At 41.9% G+C, this 12,500-nt stretch overlaps 1 protein-coding gene across 1 annotated transcript in view; it reads right to left on the bottom strand.

Moving 5' to 3' along the window:
* The window catches only part of LOC143278154 (corticotropin-releasing factor receptor 2-like), a 217,349-nt gene that overhangs the window by 777 nt on the left and 204,072 nt on the right, over positions 1-12,500 (bottom strand). The window contains exons 10-11 of the mRNA XM_076583199.1: positions 5,973-6,108; positions 2,690-2,731 (exon numbers count right to left, since the gene is read on the bottom strand). Coding sequence (XP_076439314.1) covers positions 2,690-2,731; positions 5,973-6,108 — 178 coding nt within the window. The remainder of the gene's footprint in view (positions 1-2,689; positions 2,732-5,972; positions 6,109-12,500) is intronic.

The following is a 12,500-nucleotide window of genomic DNA, read 5'->3' as shown; positions in this document are numbered from 1 at the left end:
TGTTGGTCACTGAAATATATCAAAATATATCAATACATGGTTCTAAGTTTGGTCGATTCGTAACCCATTTTGTCTTTTTGTGTTAAAACCATCGAGTTGGTCAGATTGTAATGGAATATTCATTGTCAAAAGTACAATTCAGTTTTGGATTCCAGGGCGATATTGTTGTTTACAAATTCATGATCTGAAAGGGTCCACACTAAACTGCATAAAAACGTGAATGGGTACCATAGCTATTCAACGAAGTATATGTGTTATAAAAAGCATTAAAATGGCGGAGAAGAAATAGCAGCTACGGTACAGAGATGTCTGCAATGACGCCTGAAGGCCCGAAACATCAGTCCAGACACGTGGAAAACTGAAGCCTCCGAACAATCCTCCATGAAGCAGACAATGCCGACAGGCAAAGAAGGAAGACCCAACGTCGGACAGACAGACCAGCATCAGACGTCGTCAATAATGATGAGAATAATGATAATGATATTTATATAGCGCTGAATCTTGTGCAGAGACAATTCAAAGCGCTTTCGCACCAGTCATTTACACGTATGCATAACTCTAAAACTGGAGAAACTGAAGACAAGGAAGAGGCAGGGAAGGGAGGCTGTCTTGGGAAGAGGTGGGTTTCAAGGCCAGTGAAAGAGCTGAGTGCGGAGACCTGACAAAGCGACAGAGGAAGTTCATTCTAATTGCAAGGTCCAGAGAAAGAATGGCGGCCAACAGTGGAGTGTTTGAATCTGGGTATGCGTAAACAGAGTGGATCCAAAGCCGATCATAGAGAGCGAGATGGAGTGTAACACAAAGTGTGGGAGAGACAGCCACTTTTAATGCGCCTTTCAAGCCAGAAGCATAGCCCATAGCACAACTCCATAGTCTCCGAAAGTGATGGATGCCTTCGACAAAAACTGCGGAGGAAAAATACCAGTCTCAAAGGAACCAAGAACAATAAATATGGGATGTGCATCAAATGAGAAATAAAGACGTTAAATGTATTCCAGGATCTCGGGTTTGATCTAAGTACAGTTTTCACTGTAGTATTCTGGGCGCTAGTCTTTCGATTGAGTTGATAACTCTCCCTACTTTTCGCACTCGTAAAACAACCACGGCTACCACAAACCTGGCGAATTACTGTAGTAAGAAACACTTCGACAGACCAGCACGACAACAAAAACAAGCTGTGGCGACGCGCTCTCACCGGGAGGCTGGGCTGGGAGGGTGGGTAGGTTTGAGGTGAGCAAATCGTCTTCTGCTTTTCTTTCTTTTTTTCCTTTTTTCTTTCTTTCTTTTTATGTATGTATGTATGTATGTATGTATGTATGTATGTATGTATGTGTGTGTGTATGTATGTATGTATGTATGTATGTATGTATTTATTTATTTATTTATTATTATTATTATTATTATTATTATTATTATTATTATTATTATTATTATTATTATATTATTATATATTTTTTGTTATTTTTTTACTTTATTTATTTATTTTATTTCATATTTATTATTATTTATTTTTATTTATTTATTCATTTTATTTTATTATTTTATTTTATTTCTTTTTATTGATTTTTTTTTCTTAAGGCCTGACTAAGAGTGTTGGGTTACGCTGCTGGTCAGGCATCTGCTTGGCAGATGTGGTGTAGCGTATATGGATTTGACCGAACGCAGTGACGCCTCCTTGAGCTACTGATACTGATACTTCTTCTTCTTCGTCGTCGCTCATGGGCTGCAACTCCCACGTTCATTCGTATGCACACGAGTGGGCCCTTACGTGTGTGACCATTTTTACCCCGCTATGTAGGCAGCCATGCTCCGTTTTCGAGGGTGTGCATACTGGGTGTGTTCTTTGTTTCCATAATCCACCAAACGCTGGCATGGATTACAGGATCTTTAACGTGCGTATTTGATCTTCTGCTTGCATATACACACGTAGAGGGTTCAAGCACTGGCGAGTCTGCACATATGTTGACATGGGAGATCGGAAAAATCTTCACCAGGCGCCGTTCTCGAGATTCGAAGCCGGGACCCTCAAATTGAAAGTCAACGCCTTAACCACTCGCCTATTGCGCCTGTCGGTGAGCAAATCGAATCTACAGAGAGATTTCTTGTGATAGTTGTGTTGTGTCGTACGCATTTTAACTATTAAATTTTGTGAATTTATGGACTTCCGGAAACAGCGCACTGATATGATAGGTTGCGCGTGGATCGTAAGCGTTGTTGCTTAACACACCTGCAGTTAAAATGGCTCATCTGCTTAACTCTCTCCATACGAACGGCGAAAGAGACGACGTTAACAGCGTTTCAGCCCAATTACCATCATCAAAATATTACAAGCGGAAGACTCTTATACTGAAGAGGTGAATGTTGACAAAGAATACCACAATTCTGACGACGGAAGCTAAATGTTGGATCATTCAGACACCCACAGGACATCCGAGGGGTCTGTGTACAGGAGAAGAGAGGACTGGCCGTACTGAGTGAGTTAACTAATCTTTTTATAGTATTGATTGTTTCAAATGGATCCTCACCCCTAAACATTACAAAACATAGCAGTGTTATACGATAGAGAGAAAGATTATACAAGACTGTTCAGCCCTAGACAAACAGAATGATAATCAGTCAGCAATATGATGCGACATCGATTGCCAGGACAGAAACACGGCAGAAGACAAAGGACCACATAACACTGTACCTCTCCGTTGAGGAAGCAGTAAAAGACAGCCACCAGTAGACCCTGCAATGCCGAAACACTTACTTTAGCGAGAGAACACAACACTCCATGATTCTACACACACACACACACACACACACACACACACACACACATATATATATATATATACGCAGCACACACGAGCGCACGCACCCACGCGCACAAACGCATACACAAACACTTTGTTTTACCTCCAAACTTCAAACTTGACAAATTCACTCTAGGTTAAGTCTTCAGCCCCCTAGGAACAAAGAACAAACGTACAAAAGTTGAATACGAGCACTCGTCTGCAGAATAAACCAATTTCGCGAAAGCCTGTATTGTAAGTGTTCTCATGTTTTAAAAAACAATATTTTTCTGACACCCCCTGTTTATCAAATATACTCCAACTCTCTCTCTCTCTCTCTGCATGTCTTAATACCGTATTGTCCCATACACGCACAAAGAACAATTCCACTGAGAAAGTGTCAAACACACGTACACACACAGGCGCGCGCGCACACACACACGCCCCCCCACACACACTCTCTCTCTCTCTCTCTCTCTCTCTCAAACACACACACATGAGCGCGCTAAATATGACGTGACCCCTGAAAACGAAGAACAGTAATGTTGCAGTGACAATTAATTTGATCAAAAACTGTGAGTCTGTTGTATTTTGTATTTCTTCAGACTGACAGATAAGGAATACGTTCTCGTGTTGTACGTGCAGATTCAGAATGTTTTTTTAATTTATTTTATTTATTTATTTATTTATTTTTTTATTATTTTTTTATTTTTTTTTTTTGGGGGGGGGGGGGGGGTTGAGGGGGGGGGGGTGTTATAACTTTCCATGGAAACTCTAAACCCTTCCCTCTCCATTTCCACCATCCTCATACTTTGTGTATAAGCGCGCGCGCGCGCATGCGTGCGTGCGTGCGTGCGTGCGCGTTGAGAGAAAGCATGAAAGATAGAATTGTACTCTCTTCCCTGTGATGATATAGTGATTGTCAAACCCTTTGACACAGTGGTAGGAACCGAACCTTTAACGAAACTAAACTGCCAGCAAACGACCCCCCCCCCCCCCCTCCAACCCCCCCCCCCCCTCCACAAAAAAAAAGAAAAGAAAAAAAGAAAAAAGGAAAGCCGAGAGACTCCTCCAAACCTGACGTCAGTCCCACAGTTCATCGGCTGCAAAGAAATTGTTCTCCTGGTGATAGAGTGTCAGCAATCTTTCCCCACAATAGTGAGGTAGGAAGCGCGGCTCCATCTCGCCCAACACCGACACCAAAGTTAGAGAGACTTGTTTGCACCACCTCGCCAAAAAGAAAATTGCTTCTCTCCCTCTATACCCCCTCACCCCCAACCCGCCCCCCCCACCTCTCTCTCTCTCTCTCTCTCTCTCTCTCCTTACGAATCCAATTCATTCCTCCAAAATATGATATATATATGCATGCTTGTTTCGGCTATGTTTATTAATGGCATCAAACGATAAAAACATCATACATAGTTTTGCTATGTATCTTTATAAAGCACTGCAATTAAGAGAGACACATATTTCTTAGATTCACTGATAGTTTGTTGTGAAGACGTTGCGTTGTTTATATTACCAACTGCAATGACACAGCTAAAACTGTTATTACCCACTATTCATATGCGGTTATGACCTTAACTGGACAAACCATCTCTCTCCCTCTGCCTCTATCTCCTTTCTCTTCGCCTCTCTCTTCTCCCTCTCTCTACTCTCTCTCCCCTACCTCTCTCTATAAAAAAAAAAAAGCTAGAAAGGGTGTTTCACGGACGTAAGGCCAAATGTTCTTTCTCATGATTTGGCTGCCTTGCACTGTGACTACACGCTGCACTGTGCCCTGTGTTCCTCATGTGCAGTGGGATGCACTTGTTGAACTTGTTTGGTCTTTTTTTTTCAGCAGTGAATACAGCTATATTGGACACACGGATTTCGACTCTGGAAGGAAGATTACAAAAGGAAAACTTTATAATTCTGTGAAAAATCGTACTTTGTTTTCTTGATCAGTCTTGGCAAATTGGTGAACATAACAAGTCGCCTTCTAGGTTACTCTTATTTTGTAATGATTTAGATATTACCTGGGTATACTCACAGATACGCAAGTCAAAGTGAATGACAATGATTGGGAAAAATCCTATTACAAGAATTCTAAATTAACGAGAAATTGTTGCTGACACTGGTTATTCAGTTATGATCAAATTATGCAAACCGACAATGGTTATGACCATTTATATTTAGTATAAAGAGTTGTCTTTCTTTTGACGGATCTGGTACCCAGAGGGCGTTGATGTTCTGCTGTCGGTTGGCCAAGGAAGACATCTTTGATTTGCTAGTGTAGTTCGGGCCCTAGCTAGGAGACCGACGCTGTGTAATTTAGCTTTGTGTGACGGGAATGAGTCGAGTAGTAGGACTTTTCAGTTTCTCATACGGCGTTCGTGAATGAAATGCGACAAGGCTAGCGCTACACGACATTCACAGCCAGTATATCATCAATAATGAGGTAAAATCATACATTGTTAGCATTCCAACTGAACTCGAAATGAGGATCCTGTACTATAGAAGACAGAATGAACCTTTATTATCATCATTCATGGGAAAAGTGTCTGCGCCATTGATTGTTACAAACTGCCTCCGGGAGTAAAACAAATCAAAATATGAAACTGAAAGTGGATGTGTCGTTCTTCAAGTGGTTTCGCCATAACACTATGCACAGTTACAACCTGTTGTTCTCCAGTTACCTCACCTGACATCCCCTTACAACCTGCATTGTCTGCAACTGAGAATTACTTCTCAACATGCACGATCACGACATATTACAACCACCACCACTCCCTCTAACCTGCCCCCCCCCCCACCTCCCCTCTTCCTCCATCCCTTCCACACCTGCAATGCAGTGTCTGCACCACTGTGTTCAATCCTTCCCTTAATAAAAGAGCAAATCAAAACACTGAAAAAAACCCAACCAAACAAACAAACAAACAAAAAAACCCAACAACAAACAAAAAAACCCAGCAACAAACAAACCCCACAACGCCCCACCCCCACCCCCCACAACCCCCAAAACCTATGTTTTTGTCGTTTTTCAAGTGGTTCCGTAACACCCTGTCCACGATTTCAACCTACTATACCCATCCCACGCCTTCCAATTCTCCCTCCCCCCGACTTCCCCTCTTCACCCGCCGCCATCCACCACCCCCCCCACACACACACATATACACACCCTCCCTTCGGCCCTGCCCCTCAATCCTGACTGACCTGCAGTGTCTGCATGACGGCGTTCAGGTACTTGAAGATGCGGTACAGGTCCGTGTCGCTGGCAGGTCCGTAGAACATAAGCAGGTAGGTCAGCCCCAAGAGGGGGAACAGAACCAGTATGGCGCGCACTGCTTTCCTGTCCAAAACAGACAGAAGGAGGCCGGTGGTCAGAATACGTCAACACACACCAACAACAGCACCACAAAGAAAAACAAAACGAAACAAACAACAACAACAGAAAAACCGACAGCACATTCTAGCGAGACTTCTCTTCACGCCCAGTTATGGCTTGGTTCGAGCAAACAAAACATACCGCAATAGGTCGTCACATCACGACTGAAAGAAATATATAAATTATAACGGAATTGAACATACAAAAATCATTAGCAACAAACACATCAACCGGCAAACAAAACAAAACAAAAACAACAACAACAACAAAAAAGCAAATATAAGACACAAAAACAAAATCATCGTAAATTGGGGGCGACAGGTTTGGAGGGTGGTGGTGAGAGAGAGAGAGAGAGAGAGAGAGAGAGAGAGAGAGAGAGAGAGAGAGAGAGGGCACAATCGCATGACAGAATACAAACCCACAAGATAGTGCTGTCTTTGACATATTCCGCCTTATTTCTCGACAGAAGATTTAACGCGCGCGCCCGCACACACACACACACACGCGCGAGCACGCACCTAAAACATTATATAACTAAAAGGCAAAACAAGACAAAATCCTTTACATACACACCTCACAAACAATAATGTGTAATGTAAATAAACTTAATAAACATCACACTGTACAGCAATTCTTCTTCTTCTTCTGCGTTCACTCGTATGCACACGAGTGGGCTTTCACGTGTATGACCGTTTTTACCCCGCCATGTAGGCAGCCATACTCCGTTTTCAGGGGTGTGCATGCTGGGTATGTTCTTGTTTCCATAACCCACCGAACGCTGACATGGATTACAGGATCTTTAACATGCGTATTTGATCTTCTGCTTGCATATACACACGAAGGGGGTTCAGGCACTAGCAGGTCTGCACATATGTTGACCTGGGAGATCGTAAAAATCTCCACCCTTTACCCACCAGGCGCCGTCACCGTGATTCGAACCCGGGACCCTCAGATTGACAGTCCAACGCTTTAACCACTCGGCTATTGCGCCCGTCACTGTACAGCAACAATGCACACAAATGCACAAGCATACACAGCAAGCATGTACACGAGAGATTAACATATTCTGGGCAACAACAAGAACCCACATCCTAAATCCTCCAATTTATCAAGTTGGGGGGGAGGGTGGTGGGGTGGTGGTGGTCTGGAACAGATAATGGCTATTGGATTTGGAAGGCGGACAGTGAGAAAACTTGTATAACAACAACAACAACTACTACTACTACTACTACTACTACTACAACTGCCTACTCATCCGTCGGACCGACGGGAGACTCCATCACTACTACTACAACTACATACTCACACACACACACACACGTCACAAAATATGCCCCACGCACGCGCGCACACACACTCGCACGCGCGAACACACACACAGAGCAATAACAAAACGAAGTGACAAGAAACAGACCACTACACAGCCACAGAAAGGAAAAGTCCGGAACAGAATCTGGTGAAGATTGATATATAACGCCAATCCTCGGTCGGAGACAAAGCTCCAAGCGCTTTACAAACACTGAGTAATTTACACAACAGGCTGCCTTCCTTGATAGAGCCGACTGACAGCTGCCATTGGGCGCTCATCATTCGTTTCCTGTGTCATTCAATCAGATTTCAAGCACGCACACATACACACTCAAACAAACATGCAACATTCAACATTTAACGTGTATGACCGTTTTACTTATTTATCCCGCCATGTAGGCAGCCATACTCCGTTTTCGGGGGTGTGCATGCTGGGTATGTTCTTGTTTCTATAACCCACCGAACGCTGACATGCATTACAGGATCTTTAACGTGCGTATTTGATCTTCTGCGTGCGTATACACACGAAGAGAGTTCAGTCACTGGCAGGTCTGCACATATGTTGACCTGGGAGATCGGAATAATCTCCACCCTTTACCCACCAGGCGCCGTCACCGTGATTCGAACCCGGGACCCTCAGATTGACAGTCCAACGCTTTAACCACTCGGCTATTGCGCCCGTCACTGTACAGCAACAATGCACACAAATGCACAAGCATACACAGCAAGCATGTACACGAGAGATTAACATATTCTGGGCAACAACAAGAACCCACATCCTAAATCCTCCAATTTATCAAGTTGGGGGGAGGGGGGTGGGGTGGTGGTGGTCTGGGACAGATAATGGCTATTGGATTTGGAAGGCGGACAGTGAGAAAATGTGTATAACAACAACAACAACAACACTACTACTACTACTACTACTACAACTGCCTACTCATCCGTCGGACCGACGGGAGACTCCATCACTACTACTACAACTACATACTCACACACACACACACACACGTCACAAAATATGCCCCACGCACGCGCGCACACACACTCGCACGCGCGAACACACACACAGAACAATAACAAAACGAAGTGACAAGAAACAGACCACTTCACAGCCACAGAAAGGAAAAGTCCGGAACAGAATCTCGTGAAGACTGATATATAACGCCAATCCTCGGTCGGAGACAAATCTCTAAGCGCTTTACAAACGCGGAGTCATTTACACAACAGGCTGCCTTCCTTGGTAGAGCCGACTGACAGCTGCCATTGAGCGCTCATCATTCGTTTCCTGTGTCATTCAATCAGATTTCAAGCACGCACACATACACACTCAAACAAACACGCAGCATTCACCATTTTACGTGTATGACCGTTTTGCTTATTTATCCCGCCATGTAGGCAGCCATACTCCGTTTTCGGGGGTGTGCATGCTGGGTATGTTCTTGTTTCTATAACCCACCGAACGCTGACATGCATTACAGGATCTTTAACGTGCGTATTTGATCTTCTGCGTGCGTATACACACGAAGAGAGTTCAGTCACTGGCAGGTCTGCACATATGTTGACCTGGGAGATCGGAATAATCTCCACCCTTTACCCACCAGGCGCCACCGAAATTCGAACCCGGGACCCTCAGATTGAAATTCCAACGCTTTAACCACTCGGCTATTGCGCCCGTGAAGCTGGGGAGTCCATCATTACGACTGCGATCCAAACAGGGAGGGGCTAGAGTGCGAAAACCCCCAGCAAAAGAATGGCGCAATGACAATGATATCATAGCAACGACAACATCAGTCTGTCAGGCATGTCTCTTGCAAGATGGCAAACAATCAACACAATGAAATAACACCACTTTCATTCCAGTTAGACGACGAGGTCACAAGTTCACATAATTATGTATCCATCCCTGGCCTGCCTCCTCTCTCTTTTCCCTACCGAAGGATAACACCATCAAACACCAGGACATCATACGATGATTATACAAACAGCAACACCAGGACATCATACGATGATTATACAAACAGCAACACCAGGACATCATACGATGATTATACAAACAGCAACACCAGGACATCATACGATGATTATACAAACAGCAACACCAAGACATCATACGATGATTATACAAACAGCAACACCAGGACATCATACGATGATTATACAAACAGCAACTAGAACGAAAGCAGCAGCAATGAGACGTCATATCATTCATGGACAACGTGATTCCAACCCTTCTCTGCAACCGAAGTAGTGCCGTTCGTGCGAGCACGTAGCGTCAGCAAACAGGTGCCCTCTGGATATCGCTGTCATTGCCAAGCGAATTTTTTTTGTTTTTTTTTTGTTTTTTTTTTTCGCTTTCGTGAAAAATAACAAGCGAGTAAAAAATAACAACAAAACCCCACAAAAATCAGCAACAACAACAACAACCAAAAACCCAGCAACAAACTCATGTGCGGAATTGTTCTTTCTCTCCCCCCCCCCCTTCCTTCTCTCTCTCAACGAATAGACAAATTAAAAGAAGAAACAAATATTGAATGATTTAATGAATATATGAATAGGTAATGTGAAATAGGAATTCATTGTGCTGCATTCCGCACGGACACGTGAGACAAACCAACAAAAAAACAAAAACAAAACAAAAAAAAAAAAAACAAACACAACAAACTTAAACGGCCAAGATATCACATGCGAACAAAAGAAAGAAAAGTCTCTCTCTCTCTCTCTCTCTCTCTCTCCGTGTGCGTGCGTGTGCGTGCGTGCGTGCGTGTATGTGTGTGTATGTATGTGTGTGTGTGTGTGTGTGTGTGTGTGTGTGTGTAGTTGAATTTGTCTTGTCTTGTCTTGTCACACACACACACACACACACACACAGAGTAAAAAAAATATTCCCAGAGAGAGAGAGAGAGAGAGAGAGAGAGAGAGAGAGAGAGAGAGAAAGAGAAAGAGAGATTTTCATCTTATTTTCTGAGGGTAATATAGTAAGCAAGACAATGTTTATTTTTTTTTCCGGTCCTATTTAATATCTAAAATATTTCAGTAAACGGAAGAGGGTAATCATTATATCAGTAAAGTATGCACATTATAATCATGGTTACATGAATGGTAATTTGGCATTTACAACACTACAAAGCTAGAAGAGAATTAGAGAAGAGACAGAGAGAGAGAGTACAAGACATGAAAATTAATTTGAATATACGTCAAGATAATGATCAAGCAATAACAATTTGAAGAGAGAGAGAGAGAGAGAGAGAGAGAGAGAGAGAGAGCGAGAGCGAGACACACACACATACACACACACACACACACACACACACACACACACACACACACACACACACACACACACACACACACAGAGAGAGAGAGAGAGAGAGAGAGAGAGAGAGAGAGAGAGAGAGAGAGATTTCCACTGAAGACAAAAGAAACGAAACTCAGCAGCATATCCACTGTAAATAATCCCGCGATGGAAGGCGTAAAAAGAACAAAGGAAACAAAATGCAGCTGCAATGGCATATTTCCATTTGCATTCTTATTACTCTAATGGAAAATAATGTTCGTGTTGTTACTGTCACAGCTTGGCTAATAGCAATTCCAAAATGACTTCATTGCAACAAAGTGTTTAACATAATTAGGGATGAATTAAAGCAATCGAAAATGATAACAGTATTTCCCTTGTTGGACATTCCCTTGAGAGAGAGAGAGAGAGAGAGAGAGAGAGAGAGAGAGAGAGAGAGCGAGAGAGAAAGAGAGAGAGAGAGAGAGAGAGAGAGAGAGAGAGAGAGAGATGACCGGAATTTGAACAGACTTAGAAAAAAAGTTGAATGACATTTTAGAATGCAGCGGTATATTATTGCAAAATAATCCAACAATGGGAGATGTTTAAAAAGATTCTAAGAAAAAAAAGACCTACAAAAATAATCGACACACAATTTGTCTTTTGAGAAAAAAAAAGAAAAAAAAAGTAAGTAAGCAAACAAACAAACAAACAACAAAAAAAAAAAAAAAAAAAAAAAAAAAAAAGAAAAGAAGAAGAAGAAGAAGAAACAACAACAAATATATAAATGTCGCATTTTTTTTTCTCACAGATATAGATTGGCTATGTCCAGTTTAAAATGGCTGAATCGCACCAAAGCTGTTAAAAGCGGTGGATTAAATTTATGGAAACTGAATGAGTTATTTCCCTTGTAAAATGCCTCAAATTGGACCTGCCTATGTTCATTTCTTCAGCGAATAAGAACATAAAAGTATATATACAAAACCAAACAAGCTGAAAACTAAACATAATCATACATAATAACTGGCATTCAAAACCCAAAATTGCTGAAGGGTAGCTGACAAGCCAAAAGGACGAAGCACAAGACAACAAAACCAGAATGCCTATTCATCAAGTCCTGATGCAGACCAAACAATATTCGAGGTTTTCTAGAAAAAATTACGGATAAATGGTCAAGGGACAAACATTAACCAAGGGTTCCTAAAAAAAGAACACAAAAAACGGGAGAATGGTCCAAGGACAAACAAAATAATCAAGGCTTTCAAAAAAAATTAAAAAAACAAAAGAAAAAAAAGCATCTGAATGGACAAAGGACAAAAATTAATCAAGGGTTTCTAAAAACAAAGACACAACAAAAACAAGTCAATGGACAAAGGACAAAGATTAATAAAGGGCTTCTAAAAAACCTCAACAAAAAACAAGAACCAAAAAAAAAAAAAAAACAAACAATAACAAAAACAACAACAACAACAACAAAAAACCAACAAAAAAACAAACAAACAAACAAACAAAAAATCCAGCAAAAACAGATGAATGGACCAGGGATGAAAATTAAAGAGTTTCTAAAAACACAACCACACAAAAAACACAGATGAATGGACCACGTACAAAAATTAATCAAGGGTTTCTAGAAAGAAAAAAAAACACACACAAAAAAAAACCCACACCACACAACAAAAACAGATGAATACACTAGGGACAAAAATTAATAAGGGGGTTCTGAAAAAAATACATAGACAGATACATGGTCCAGGGATAAAACTTAATCAAGGGTTTC

Source organism: Babylonia areolata, chromosome 2 (assembly GCF_041734735.1).
Source record: "Babylonia areolata isolate BAREFJ2019XMU chromosome 2, ASM4173473v1, whole genome shotgun sequence".
NCBI lineage: Eukaryota > Metazoa > Mollusca > Gastropoda > Neogastropoda > Buccinidae > Babylonia > Babylonia areolata.
Note: the sequence above shows the minus strand (reverse complement) of the source record. Positions and strands in the feature narration are given on the sequence as shown.